This window comes from Fringilla coelebs (assembly GCF_963513975.1).
Source record: "Fringilla coelebs genome assembly, chromosome: 19".
NCBI lineage: Eukaryota > Metazoa > Chordata > Aves > Passeriformes > Fringillidae > Fringilla > Fringilla coelebs.
In genome coordinates, this window is record NC_140045.1 from 9,244,950 (window position 1) to 9,260,413 (window position 15,464).

The following is a 15,464-nucleotide window of genomic DNA, read 5'->3' on the forward strand; positions in this document are numbered from 1 at the left end:
TTAATACTCCACAAGAGTCCATCACAGCAGTTGACACACATGTACCGAGAAGAGGCCACTACCTAAGATTCTAAGAAAAATACTTGGATTTATTGTTCCCATGATGACCAAGGAGGCATCTTTTCATCTTTAGCTTTGAAAACAAATTGCTGTTCCTTAGAAATTCAGTTACTTTCAGCTGGCTGAAGCCTAGGAAGTCTCCTCTCTTTGAGCCAGTCGCTGCAACATTAATGAAAAGGCATAATGTAAGAGACACAATAGAACCAGCATCCACCAGGCAAATGACAGCACTTACGTTACACTGACTCGGAAGTAATGAAGTGAAGGTACTAGAAAGGAAAATTCCTGCTGGAAAACCAACTTGCTTTGACCTTAACCCTTGCAGAGATGCTGTCTCTGTTCTGATATTGCAGTTATCTTGAAGCAGCATTTATCTTAGTGTTACTTCAAGGATTTTTCTTTTGTTAAAAACACCTTCATATGCCAGCACAAGAATCTCTCTCATGTTACCACTTGGAGTATTTCCTTACAGTCCTGGCAGCCTGGAAGGTTCCATGTCAGAGCAGCCTTGCACTCCTCATCCCCCTTTGAGTCAGCACCTCAGGCCAGTTACCACTGACCCCCACAGGAGCCCCCCGGGGTGGCTGTGATCCCCACTGTGCAGATAAACAAGGGCATTGATTTTCAGGTGTCAACCACCCAAACCAGATGTGACTTCCATCTGTCATTATCTCCCCTGCACATGAATAAAAATGCCTTAAGGAACCTGACAGAATTTTGGTTACCTATTTTTAAATAACTGCTCATGTTCACCACTCATTTGAGAGACTCAAACCCCAGCACAGGCTGAAGGGGTCCAGCCATTAACCAGAACTCACCAGGGGACTGTATCCAATTATAACTTACTCCATCCTTTTTCATTTAAAAACCATGGGAGGAATATTAACTAAATTGCATGGCAATCACTTTAGAACACATTATTTGAAAATTGTGGGTAATAATGTAATTTTCCCAGGCTCTTGAAAGATCCCAGCTGTTTAATAAAACATGAAGAACTTACCTTCCAACTAGCCTGACAAGACCTCTTTGTCCAGTTCTCCTTTATCCTCCAACAAGTGGACTTCCAGAAGTCCATGAGGCTACCAGTGTAAACCTAGGAACTGCCACAAACCAAGCAGCAAAGTGTACTCCAAATAAGTTGATTCAAATTGTCCATATCCTTGTACTCCATACCACCTCCAAACCATCAACCCCAGCAGCAGCTTCCCTAAAAGAGGCAGTCACAATAAAACCACAGAGGGTTCCAGCAATCAGGAATCCACAGGTAAATCTGTAGCACCACAAGAGCAGTACAAAAACAAGTTCTGACATAAAGAGAGTATTTGCAAGACCATGCAAAAAGAGAGCTAATTTTTTTTTTAAAGGACTGTATTTCTGCATTACTGTTACACCAACATGTTATATATCAGAACCAGAATCAGAAACCAGCCAACATTAGTTTGATACACTAATGGAAATTCAACATTTGAGGCTCTTGAGGAATTAAGTCACTGAAGTTGAGATGTACTTTATAAAAACCAAGAAACTGTATCAGAAAACTGTATCACTATTTAGCACTTTTTGGCTGGAGTCACCACCTAACATAACACCATTCAGCATGGTTAGAGGAATCATTTCAGGAACATAAGCAAGCCCAGGTAACAGCAAAAAGATGAAAAGTGGAGGAATGTAGGTGAATGCTGCACTTAAGTTCATGACAGATGAAGTAACACTCGACTAATTCAGGAAATGAAGACATTGTTTTTAAAAGCTCTTCAGTACCTGTCACTTGACTTCTGTTGCCTCAGGAAATAAAAAGTACAAGGCAAGATACAACAAGGAGCTTTGAGCTTCATAATCTTAAGTTGAACTGAAAAAAAAATTGTATTTAAGGAGACCTCACCCTTTCTTCAGAAACTAAAGCAAGTCCAAACACCTTTTTTGGCCAAACAAGATAAAGACAGCTTTCTCCTGGGAAAAGTCTTGGCATGACATCAAGTTGAAAGAATTTTATACACTGATATCAGAAGTTTAGCCAGCTTAAAAGCCAGAGATTCTAAAGCCAAAGAGCAATGTATTCCACATGTAACTTAGGAAAGATGTTGAAATATATTCCTCCACCACCTCTTTTCTTCAAAGTAGATTTTTATAGGCCTTTTAGACTTGGATATGTAAACATTTGTTCATAAGAAGGAATTTCAATCCTGCAAAACACCACAGAAGTCTACAAGATACATCTCACAATGTGAAGTAATCTGCATGGCAGTAGCATTTCCTTGAATTAAAACAAAGGTACACAGTGGATTACATTCTTCAGCTACAGACTTGAATGCAACTGCAAAAACAGATGTTAATTTTCCCTGTACCTCCATTAGATGGAACTAATGTAGCATCAAATGTGTTATTTCTGACAGAAGACAAATAGATCACAACTCATCAGCTAAATGCACACAGCCATCATTCTGCCACAAAACTTACAGCTCAAGCAGGCACAGGCCCCACGTGTAATAATCACTCCTTGAATTATCTGTTACAAAAACTACCACCAAAGAGTGGCCTCTTCTAGGAAATTTATACCTAAAAATGCATTAACTTACTATAAATTATTGGAACATTCCCAGGACATCAGAGAATGCTGTGGGCCTGTGGGTTTGACAAATACATAATCTTCCATGAACATCCATTGATTTCACTCCAACCTCTAAACTTCCCCCAAAAGCTCCCCAAGAACTCAAGAATTGTGGAAGACTTGTGAAAAACTCCACCATGACTGTATCTCCCTTCAGTATTTCCAGCAGAAATACTCTTTCCCTCTCCCAAGTAGAACAGCAGAGTGGGGTAAAGCAGAGCTTGGAATCTCCACCACCATAGCTAAATACACCCAAAAACAGAACTCAATTTTTTATTTTTGCTTTACATTTCCAAGCAGCTCCCATTTGATACCATGGTAAACTGAACGGTTAATGAAATTATTTGCTCTCTTTAACTTGATGTTTACATCAATAAGCATTCAAATACAGAGTCTTAAATAAACTACTGCAACAACAATATTGATGCTTCTAATAAAGACTGACATGAAGAGCTCAACCAAAAGGCATTACTAAATAGTTCAGTATTTTGCAGTTTGCCTAATCAAATAGTTTTGGCTTAGCAGAACATTCACAAAAAAATAAAAATAATTCAAAATAAGAGAAAACTGACTTCTATTTCCAGTTCAACTGCTGACTGACAGACCTCAAGGATGCCTATCCTTTATTAACAGTCTTCTGCCTAGACAGGGGGGATTTTGCTTACTTACCACAGAGAAAGCTGAGATTTGAGAAGCATAAAGTGCTGCAGAGAAAGAAATACAGCTGCTGAGTACTATTACTCCACAGAAAAAGAAAGTAAACTGGTTATTTTAAACAAGAAGTTTATTTAAACAACAAGACGTTTTACTTGAAGGGAAAACTATCTAGGACTTTTTTTTTTCCTTTTTTTTTTTAAAGAGTAATTTACCCCTACTTAGACAGAGATTGCTCTACATGTAACAGCTACGTACAAAAAAGTTATAAAATTGCCCTTGGTTTTACAATGATAAAAGAAAAACATTGAAATTATCCAATCAAACAAGGTATGCAAGGTTTTTGTTTTTGAACAGTGAGAGCAAAATAACTTACTGGAATATAAAGATAACTCGGCTTATTCTGTGATTCTGTAAAAGTAGAAGGAGCATGCCACTAACGGAGAGAGGGGCATTTTCACAGAACCAGTTTGTTTTCCCACCCCATCTCCATTAAATGTTGATCAAAACATACCATTGGCCATTTAGTTAAAAAAAAATATGCATTATGCCTGTGCACATCACCAGTTACTTTATGTACAATAAAAGGAATAAGAAAAAAAAATCAGAGAGAAGAGAGAAAACTATACTGCAGTAGTCAGGATGTGGCTGAACCAAGTCTCATTTTTCTAATTGTGAAGTGTCGCCTGTGGGAGCACAGTTCTGGAGAGGAAAGTAGCAGGTTCTTTTTTGTGTGTTTGTTTTAGTAAACTCCTCCTGTTTGCTGCTGGAACACATCAATTGTATCTTCATCCTCCATTTCCAACTAGAGCAGAAAAAAAGAAAAAAGGGCTTTCAACTCTTCTCACACCTCTACAGCAGCCTGAGTTGTTCTTACAGTTCCTGACTTTATATTTACTTTTTATGCAACTTAAACCAGAGAAGCCCCACTCCCCTCCACCACCACCCTTTTGTACATTTGACAAAACTCACTAAACTCAAAACCAAAGAAACTGCACAGAAAAAAAATTCCAATTGATAACTGTTGACTGAGAATGAATTCTAGTACTAACTTCAGGGTACACTGTGTGACTCCTAAGAAACAGATTTATAATATTTGATTTCTGTTGACTACTTTGCCATTGCACCTTTGTTCTCCTATTTACTCCCACAGTTTACCTTTAGACATTGCCACAATTCCAGTTGGCTGCTGCTGCTCAAATGGCTACAGCAATGGGGAAGCAGACTGGAATTAAAGTCTCTACCCAACCAGGCAGTAAAATCAAGGATCAGCAAGCACAAAAAAAATTAAAAACACTTAGCATGTAACCATGTAACAACTGCCAGTGAAGAACAGCAATACTTCAGTAACATAATTCTCTTTTTTCACCCTAAGTTTTACAGTTGATATTCCTGGGATGTTAATGGCACCTACTGACAAAATCTGTACTAAAACTGGAACTGCTAAAACTCATTCAAGTCATATTTCTAAACAGACTCAATTGCTGCTCAGGAAATCAAACTCCTCTATGCCATTTACCACAGCTATAACAGACTGGTCTAAGCTTCAGCAAAACATGGATGGAAAAGAAAAATCCTCCTGTTGCCTCAATTATCAGTATTGCAAATTAAAAAGTTGCACAGATTGGGGCCACAAGAGGCATAATCTTTGAAGCAACAGCTTGGAAAATTCAGAACTGAAAACTAAAGTCCATTATTTCATTACAAGTGGTTCTGAACAGCAAATAAAACTATCACTTGGTCAGGCTGATTAAACACAGCTCCATGGAGCAGGACAGAAAAATGCTCCAGAGCCACAGGGAACCATTCTGTTCTTGGAATGGCATTCTTTCAAACACTTACAGACAACCCAAACTTCACCATATTCATTCATTCCATGCTACTGAAACAGCTTCAGATCACAAACAACAGAAGTTACTGTTGTTTTACAAATGCAAGCTTGCATAAAGGATCTCTCTGATAACATCCTGGAAATCATTTATATACAAAATGAAGCCATTGCTTCAAGAAAAATTCAATTCTTAACTTACCATCCTTATCTCAGAGCCATGAATCAATAAAGTGAAAGTTTTACAGGACTCGGCATCTGTACACTGTATTTAATTTTTCTGTTTTACTACAGTGATACAGTTTTATTATTCAAACCACCAAAAGTCCTGAATTCCATTTCTAATAATCCTAAAGTAGTTACACCAAAATAATGGTAAAAAAGGTCCAGTTCTCTCAGTAATATACGCATCTACATAAGTATTTGATAGGAAACAGAAGCATCAACTCCTGCAGCAAATTTCAAATAGCTCTTTAGCATTGCTTGTGCTGTTTACCTGTGCAGGTGTGTCTGTTTCATTAATTGGCTGCCCATCGAACCGGAATCTGATTTGCCTCATTGACAACCCCTGGACAAAGAGAAATAACACAAAGGGAAATAAACCTGGTGTAAAAGTACTCAGTAGTTTACTCTTGAACTTGTTACTGAATTGCAGCCCCATCACTAAAAGCCACCAGAGATTCCACCCTTCCCTCATGCCCTGACTTTTAGTCATTTCACTCCAAATCCCTGCAATCTGTTTTGTATTAAACACTGCATTGTGTCCAACAACTCATGAGAAGCAACAGTGCCCCCACTGACTAAGTTAAAATAAAGCCATTTCTGCTACACCCCAAAGGCCAGCAGGTTTACTGTGCTTTTATTGTGCCTTCACTTAAAAACTAGGTGCAACACTCCATGTAATAAATGTCCAACAATAACACTCAACACTCCTTTTTGATCTTCTCCAAAATCAAAGGTATTCTAAAATATTTCTTCCAGAAATGCAACAACAAAATTAGTCTGCAGCAGCAAAGAGTAAAAAATGGGAACTTTTTGACCTCCAATTCCTATTCTAAAGAAATTAATGTATCAATTTTTTCCATGCACAGATGGAAAAAATAAAGGCATTTTCTACTTCCAGAAATTAGCCAGTATTTTGGATAAGCATTTCTACCACACAACACTCATTTTACTGACCTCTTTCATCCCTAGAAGAATATCTCTCATCCTCACCTGAGCCAACAGACTGAAAAATGTAATTTGGGTGTAACAACCAACCTCTCCTACTGATAACATCAGCTCCAAAAATCACCAGTGAGTTTTCCAAGGTATTTTACAGCACCACATATTCTGCAAAGGCAGGTCAGTGACATTTGGGATACAAACTTCCTTTCCAGTTCTATCCATTCTCTCCAGAGTATCTAACTATCCAAGAGCCCAATCTGGTTTTGAAGCCAATCCAATGCATTGCAGGGTCGTGCTTTGGCATCTCTGAGTTAGAAGAGAAGCCTTCATTCAGCCTGGCAAGAGCGGATGTCACACACAACAGAAAACAATGTAGTAATTATTTCTGAGAAGTAGATTTGTCAGGAAAAATATTTTAATAAATGTGAGTAAACTTTTTTTATTAACTTTATGGTTCACAGCAAAATGCCTTCTCCAGCATGATCACGACACTGCAGTGCTCACTCAGAACATCATCTGGTCTAAGGAAGTGTGTGGCTCAGTCTCATGGCAGCAACACATTTCTGCACAGCAACGTTTGGTTTGAGCCCTTTTCTCTGACATTGTGTTTCTTGAAACATGTATTTCCTATTCCCAGTGTTGTTTTTTTCCAGGTTCATAACAACTTTATGAGCTAAATAAATGTTAGCTGAAAACATACTGAAAAACTGTCTTTTGGTGAGCTTAGTGTCTACAAAACATGAAGTATGGTCCACAGATGATTTTTTCATGACTTAATCACAAATAGTCTTGATCTTCTCAACAGGTCACTCAAATTTAGTTACTTCCATTTTATATCTACTACACATGATTATCATCCTTTATAGCTGCTAAGTTCTCCATCACCTCTGCAAAATTAAGGATTTAAGCTGGGGTGTACCTAGTTAGGTAAATAAATACGTGAATAAAATCTAACTTTTAGAGACATGCAGAACAAATGGTTTTTGTTCAAAAACATTCAGCAAAATTTCAGAAGTAAGCACCTAAAGACAAATCCACATCTACAAAAATATTCTTTGGATACTTACTAGCTTAAAACTAAGATCAGAAAAAATGCCTCCCATTCTCAAGATTTACTGATGTTTTTCCTCCAGTTGATAGCTGGGGTTTGTTTTTTTTTTTTTTGCTGACTTTGGTTTTGTTTTTCTTTAAGCAGAGTAAACATTTTGGCAATCTAAGATAATTTGGAATATTACTTTTGCTTGCTTCAAAGTAACTAAGAATGAATGATACTTTTTTTTTTTTAATGCCAGGACTTTATAGACAAATAACCAACCCTCAAATTCCCTGAAAGACAGCTATAACTGCACTCTATGACTGGAAAAAGCAACACAGTGATTTGCAAAATAGAACAAGAGTTTGTACGACTGAGGTAGGAAAAACAAACTCACAGCTTCCAACATTCACTGATTTCTCCACAGAACACTCATACAAGAATACATTCACATGTTCAGCAAGAGCTAATTTTTCCTTGTCTTTACTTTTATTCTGTTGTGGCACAGGGCAAACCAAAGAGGTTTTACCACTCTGTATGTGAACCACAGGGCTTTTTTCCTGGTGATGACATAGCTGCACCAATATCTTATACTGACTTTATTGTATGCAATAGTATCCCTGGGTATTTATGTTTAAAAAAATTAAAAATTCACTACTTCTGAACACTTTTGTAGAGCTATAACTTTTTGAAGGCAGACAGTCACTAAAAAATATCATGGATAACAGAGACAAAATCTCCCTAATCAGGAGCTTCAGAAGGAAGAGCTCTACTCAAACAGGTGTTTTTAAAACTTGCAATAGCTGCCTGCAGCCTCACAGACTGGCTGCAGCTGCCACCACATCAGCAAATACATGGGGTGTGTGTCTCTCTCAGAAGATTCATTTGTCAGCCAGGACACAAGAGAAAAAACAGAGTTCACCATTAAATGTACAAGCTCCTTCTCAAGTTATCTTCTCATCTCAGTACAATTAAGCTAATAAATCAGAAGCCAATGACTAGTCCAAAAAGTCACTCAGAGCTATAAAAATCCCTGATTATCATTTAACTCTCTCTCCCCTAAGTTCATCCCAAACCCACCCTTTCCACACAAATATTTCATAGCATTAGAGCAGCAGTCACCTCCCAGCAGCCTCCACCTTTAAATACAGGTTTCATAAATGACAACAGATCTTTATTTCACCCATTTCCTGCCACAATGCTCTCAGTCCATCCTGTAACAGACCCCAAGGACAATACACTTCACAGCACTATTAGTTTCTGTTCCATCTCTATCATTTTGTGTATTTACTTAAGTTTTAAGACTTCAACTGTTTTCCTCTATCCCTGTGGAGAGCAGCTCTCCCCCAGACACCGTTCTCCTGAGATCATACCTGTCGTTCACAATAGGCTTTCATTAGTTTACTAAGTGGTGTGTGCCTCTTAATCTTAAACTGCACCACAGACCCATCTTGCCCTGCCACCTTCAGATTAATGTGGTCATTGTTTTCAGTCTTCACTCCTTCCTGTGGAGGAAATAAAAGAAAAAAAAAATAACCAACACTTTTTAAAAAAGGTATGAAACAAGAAGTTAACATTTTACCAAAGTGCAACAGGTTATTGAAAAGGAGGAAATAAAGATATTAAAGCCGTTTACTGACTTAAACCTTGAATTAGGGAATAAAGGTCAGCACTTTCCAGTTGAAAATTTAAAGAAAAAAAGCCACATACAAAAAAAAAAAACAAACAAAAAAAACCACCTGTGATTAGCTGTCATTCTGCAGACTGGAAATATAGCAATGAAGAATTACCAGGCCAGGCATTCAAAACAGATTAAAAAAAAAAAAAAAGAAAGTTATTTCTACCAAAAGCAGAAGAATATGCAACACCAGTGCTCCCACTGAATGGAATTAAGTTACCTATGTTACAATCATGACCTGTTATAGCTGATCTGTGTTATAACAGTGCTCCCAACCAGCAGCAAGGCTCTTTCTCATCGCACCTCAAACTTTCTCCTACCGTTTGATGTCCTTATTAAAAAAAACTTTGTAGATACTTTGAAGGGCCACGTTTCAAACGGTGATAAAACCTGAAACGGCCCAGGTCTTCTCTTTCAAAAAATGTTTAAAAAACTCCACATCAAGCAGTCCGGCCCTCCCGGAGCGGAAAACTGCGGAGGATCAACTTCCAGCTCCGTCCCTCGTGTTCTGGCCTGGCCTCGGGGCAGAGGGACGGGGATCGGGGCTGTCCCGCCCCGGGGCTGTCCGGCACCCCCAATTCCAGCTTTGTTTTCGCTCTTTGCTGGGAGCCGGGTCCCGCCATGTGTCAGCCCGCGCGCGGCCCCGCGCCCTCCGCCACTTCGAAATCGGTTTGAAAATAGTGTGGGGGAGGGAAAAAAAAAAAAAAAAAAAAAAAAAGGAAGGAAGGGTGAGGGAAGGAAAAAAAAAAAAAGGCCGGGAAAAAAAGGGGGGGGGGGGAAGCCAACCCCCCCGGCGGCGGCCTCTGTTAATTCCTGGCGTGCGGAGCGGAGCCCCCGCGGCCCCCCCTGCCCCGAGCGGGGCCAGAGGCGGCACAAAGGGGCCGGAGCCGTGCGGGGACCGTGAGGGCAGCGGCTGCCGAGGCAGCCGGCGGGGATGCTGCGGCCGCGGAGGAGGAGGAGGAGGAGGAAGGCAGCAGCAACCGCCTCCAGACCTGCCTCTCTCCCCGCGGAGGGCGGGAAGGCGGCCCGGGCTCGCTCCCCCTCTCCCCGGGGATCCCCCGCCCGCCCCGGGAGCCGCGGCCTCGGCCCCCCCCACCCGCGCAGGAAAATGGCGCGCAAAGGCGGCGCGGGGGCTGCGGGCCGGGGCCGCCGCCTGAGGGGCCGAGCGCGGCGGCGGGAGCTGCGGAGCGCGCCGGCCTCACCTTGGGCTTCTCGTCGGCCATGGCGAATCGGCGATGCGGGGGCGGCTCGGAGCGCGCACAAAGGGGGGGCAGAGCCGGCCGAGCGCGGCGGAGAGAGGGAGAGAGAGGGACACAGAGAGAGGGGAAGGCGGGGGGGGCCGGGAGCGCGCACGCACGGGGCAAGGCGCGGCCCCGCGGCTGTGCGTGCGCGCGCCCGCCGCGCTTTCCCCTCCCCCCCGGGCGCGTTCCCGCCGCCCATTGGGCCCCGGCGCGCGGGGAGGGGGCGGAGCTAGGCCCGGGCTGGGGGGGTGAGGCGGGAGGGAGGGGGAAGGGGCGGCGGAGGGAGCGCGCGCGCGCCCCGCGGCCGTTATATAACGCGGCGGCGGCGGCGGGAGGGGAAGGGCGCGCGCGCGCCCGCGGCCGTGCTGCCCGCGCACTGCGTGCGCGCGCCCCTGCCCCGCCCCGCGCGGCGGGCATTGTCCTTCGCAAAATGGCCGCCGGGCCGCCCTCAGCGCCGCGCCTCGCACCGTGCCCTTCCCGAACAGAACTTCCCCTAGTCATCCCCAGCATCCTTGGCCCCCTCAAATCTTAAATGTCCTCAAATCTCCTCAATACCGCTGGGCCGCCTGCCACAGCCCCCTCAGTGCCCCCTCAGTGCCCCCTCAGTGCCTCACACGCTGTTCTTTGCACGCAAACCTTCCCAGCACCTCAGCCCGGGCAGGTGCTGAGTCCCTGTCCCTGGAGGTGTTTAGGGGAAGCGTGGACGTGGCACTCAGTGCCGTGGGCTGGTTGACAAGGTTGTGTTGGGGCACAGGTTGAACTCGCTGATCTCAGAGGCCTTTTCCGACCGCGTTGCTGCTGTGGTTCTGTGATCTCCCTTGTCTCTGCCTCATCAAATCTCTCCCTGCTTCTTGTGCCCCTCACTGTGGTATGGAGGACAACGATGGTGTGGCAGACCCCCTAAACGCTGGGCTGTCCCTGTGAGGAGGGTTTTTCCTGGAAGAGATGCCATTTCTGTGAAGGAACTGAGCACCTACGGCACCCCAACAATTACTCTACATAAATCAGAGCCACCAATGATGTGATTTCTTTAAGTTCATTCCAATGGGAGGAGGAAATTCTCAATAACTACAGAGATTTCACAGGTTCACACAAAACAGTTCCTGTCCCTTTTATCATCATTACACTTGCCACCATCATTTACAAGTGCTTCTCTACATCATGTAGATGGAAAAGAAGCATCACAAAAATTATCCCTGTCGATCCCCCAGGGATGGATTTTCCAGGTGGGCATCACTCCACACTGGCGCTGCTCCGTGTGGGAGCACTCTGAGTCGTGACACCAAGGTGGCCGTGTGGTCACACACCCCCTGCTCCTGGCAGGACAAAACTTTCTGCACCATTTCAGAGATGTTCCTTGTCCAGAATAAACTGCTGACATAGGGAAATATTGACTGAAGAGAAACTTTCACTTACAGGCAGAGCTGCAGACTTGCTTTTCACTGTCAGTTCTGGTCCCTCTGCTCTGTATTTGTCATGTTATTTCACATTCCAGCTCTCTCCTTCTGAGCACAGATTGGATTTTTCCTGCCATTTTCTGGAAATTGCCGAAGAGTAACACCAACTGGAGAGGGGAAGCTGAAGCCAAACCTTTATCCGAGTCCCCACTTGAGAAAATGGCACAGCCATGAGGCAGGAAGATGTCCCAGGTAGCCACCTGAGCTCCACAAAACATGAGCAGTGGTCTTTTACAATCCCTTGTAGTCCAAAATTTAGCCTGAAAATTCATAGAACCTTTTAGTTTTAGTATTTTACTCCTCCTGAAGAGTCTTAGTGAGTCAATTCTGAAAAAATCCCAGACAGAGACATGTTCAGTTTGACCCAAGAAGGAAACAGATGCTGTTTCAAATTGTGACTGTGATTCAAAGAGATCATCCTCTGAGCTCTGCTTTCCACTCCTACCTGTGTCAATTTACTTGATTTATCATCAAAAGATCAATCAGTTGATCGTGCCTGTTTTCTCTGTGTTTAATTACTCACGCTATTATGTTTCTATTTGCTTAAGGTACTGGAAGGTGAGAAGCACCCTGGCTAGGAAGACCATGTACTTCACCCAAATCCCCCTTCATGTGTGTGCCTCAGGCTCCTATGATCTCCCTTCTCCTTTCATTTGAGTTCTGAAAAGCAATGGGCAACTTGGTTTGGACCTTCTCAAGTCAATCATCACCACTAAGAAGTAGAACTACTAGTGAGAACAAGGAAACAAAGCACCTTAATCCCCACCCTTCCATCTCATCCCTGGCTTTTTAAAGCAAAACTGCAAACCCTTGGGATTCTTCACACAAGTAAAGACGAGTTGTGATTTCCAATGAACCTTAAGTTCTATTTTTAGAGATGATGTAACATCACAGAGCAGTGTGGAAGGGCATCACAGGGCTTGATGGTCCTGTTGTATTTTGTTCTTGTCACTTCTTCCCCCTCCCTCCTTGAAGATCCCTGTGCTGCAGGCCCAGGCGGAGGATTTTTTGGGGAGGTGGGATGAAACTCACCAAGGCCTGAGTGTGGCATGAAAGAAATGAAGGCAGGAATAGCACCAAGTGAGACACACGTTAAAACAGCATCACAAATAGAACAAGTGTGCTAAAAAAGACAGGAAAATACTCTAGAATTTGTGAGAACATATGGGAGTTAGATGTGCTCAGAGAAGCTGAAAATGGCTTCAGCTGCACCAGCACTGGTCTCACTACCAATCAAACAGATCCCAAATCACAGAGCAGGTTTATACAAACCTCATCTCTGTGTGGCTTTTCTTTTTACATAGCAACTGAAGAAACTGAGCTGACAATAATCAGTGCTAAAACCTGCAAAGGAACTGGCCAGACAGCAGCACTGGGAGTGAGCAGTGGGGGGAGAAGCCACACTGGGAACTACAAAGGCCCCACTCCTGCAGGGTCCGGGCTGCAGCAGAGGGGAGCAAAGCAAAGCTTTTTGTCCCTCTGCGCTCCTCCTCTTCAATGCACCAAGCTGAAGGGAAGTGAATGGGGAAATGTCACAGTGAGAATTCCTGAGAAATTCCATCTCTGGGAGAAAAAAAATCCACGTGTTGTTTCTTAAAATATTTCCATACTTTGTTTCATTCTTTTACTGCAGTTTTATAAGGAAGAAATCTCTTTGGTTTGATTCTCCACCCTCTGATGAAGAGGGCAGGGAACATAGGCATTCCATATACATGCTCTTCATGCTGGGATTTTAAAACATTCTGTTTTCTGACACCAAAGCAGCTACAGGCAGATGGTGTGTGCTCCTGCACATCAGCAAGCATTAACCTACAAAACCTACTCCAGCCCCTTTAAAACTGGGTGTCATTTTGCACTGAGTCCAAGGCAAGAACTGAAAGCACACAGTAATTTGGAGGTGTGAACGAGTATGTCCGGTTACTGGCTCAAACCCTGCAGGTCAGAGTGCTTTACTCAGGCTTTGCTCTTCATTAATTCTGGCTTAGCCCTGGGAATAGAAAATACCTTTTGCCTACAGCCCTGCCTGTGCTGTGCCTTCCCTGTTTGTGATGCTGATCATTCCCTCCGTTCCCCAAATAGCTTCCAAACCTCCTATTTCACAAGGTAGTAACTCCTATCTTCATCAGGCCTTTTTTTTTCCTCTTTTTCTCCTGACTGCAAACCACACAATTTCTCTTTGCTTTCCTTGCTGGACCCACAGCCCATATGCCAAAGCCTTTCTGAGCAATGTGAAGTTCCATGCTGACATGGAAATTCCCAATTCTGCTCAATTATATGGACTGGAGAGGCACAGAAGCCTCTTTGAGAGGTGAACAGGAAGGTTTCCCTTCTAGATATGAGCAGAGCACCAGCCAGTGTTCAAGAGGACTAAAAAAATGTCAAGATTTCATACTAAAACTCACCTTTCCCAAGATGATTTCCACAGGAATCATCCATGTAGGAACAACAGATGCTGCGGATATGAAAAGCCACAGACCCTTTTAAGGGAGTGAGCAAAGTGGACGCTGTGTGCCAAGAGACAGCAGGAGAAGATCAAAGAGTTCCAGCTTTCAGTGTCTCTTCACACAGATGGACCTGGGAGCAGCAGAGTACAGTGTCCCACTCCTAGATCCACCTCCCACAGGTGGATCTCTACACAGTATTACACGGATATTCTAAATATATTCTGCCACTCACAGGAAACTGCTGCAGTTAAAAAAGCAGCACCTTAGCCTCGAGGAACAGTGACAGGAGGCCTCATACTCCTGGGTTTTCAGACATCTGTTTTGATTTACATCTAGAGCCTTTTAGTGATGTATGGAATGGTATTATGGATCTAGGAATGCCCACTAACATCCTCAGAAGTCTGCAGCACAGAGCAGCACCATTGTGTAAGACAGTAGGTGAATTTGACTTTGTACAGCAGAGATTTAAATACAGGCACATCTTCAAATAACAAAACGCAGACCCTTACCCATGATAAACAGTGAGGGGTTTAAAATTGATGAGTCTTCAGTTTCTCAAGCAGCTTTCAGAATGTTTAATTTGTTCTACCTGCAAAAATTTATTCCTTCTGACCTGACCAGACACCACTTCTTTTTTCAGCATGACTGGTTACGTGACATGCTCTTCCCAGAGATAACTGCTGGCTTTATTTTTATTGGAAATGATGGATGCAGCAGCTGATAAGTAAAAAATGGCAATTTAGCCATGGAGTGTTGCCGCATTTGTCATACAAGGACAGCAAATTATTTACATTATCTTGAAAAGTTAACTTTTAGTGAGCATCCTGGGAAGGCACCAGCCTATGAGGGACTGGTTCCAGCTGTAGGACCAACAAAGCTGTGCTGCTAATACTTGTCTTAAAAAGTATATTGCTGAAGAACTTTCTTATTGGCTAGCACAGGCAAAAAGTGAGGAGTACACAGAAGTGGGAAGGAGAGCAGAATGGAAGGAGAGGAGCAGGATGCTGTTAGTGTTTTATCACACCAGGTTATTGAGTTGAATGCCACGGTAGGTCAGCTCCCAGCATTAACAGAAAGGTGATGAGCCTCCAGCAGCCTCAGAAGGCACCAGGCACCTCTGCCCAGTGTCCAGGGGATATCAACCTCCTCCTGGACCCTGAGTGAGTGAGTGAGTGAGTGAGGCACAGTGGCAGTACTTCCTGCTTCGATCCTGCTTCATTACAATCCTTCCCCAACCTGCAGGCAACTCACTGAAGTCAGAGAACATAATTTGATTTGTCAACTTTATCAATGC

At 43.2% G+C, this 15,464-nt stretch overlaps 1 protein-coding gene across 1 annotated transcript; it reads right to left on the reverse strand.

The window, feature by feature from the left end:
• Positions 1-2,687: 2,687 nt before the first annotated feature.
• On the reverse strand, positions 2,688-10,482 carry SUMO2 (small ubiquitin like modifier 2). The gene is made up of 4 exons (XM_084218357.1): positions 10,231-10,482; positions 8,724-8,855; positions 5,647-5,718; positions 2,688-4,127 (listed from the first exon to the last, which is right to left on the reverse strand). The coding sequence occupies exons 1-4, from the start codon at positions 10,249-10,251 to the stop codon at positions 4,065-4,067; spliced, it is 288 nt and encodes a 95-aa protein (XP_084074483.1). The 5' UTR covers positions 10,252-10,482; the 3' UTR covers positions 2,688-4,064.
• Positions 10,483-15,464: the final 4,982 nt, after the last annotated feature.

Excerpts from the sequence above, each read along its gene's own strand:
- SUMO2 (XM_084218357.1), bottom strand. The coding sequence starts at position 10,251 with ATGGCCGACGAGAAGCCCAAG. Across the intron at positions 5,719-8,723 it reads AAGCCTATTGTGAACGACAG|GGGTTGTCAATGAGGCAAAT; the intron begins GTATGATCTCAG and ends CTCTTTGTCCAG. Across the intron at positions 4,128-5,646 it reads AAACAGACACACCTGCACAG|TTGGAAATGGAGGATGAAGA; the intron begins GTAAACAGCACA and ends TTTCTGCTCTAG.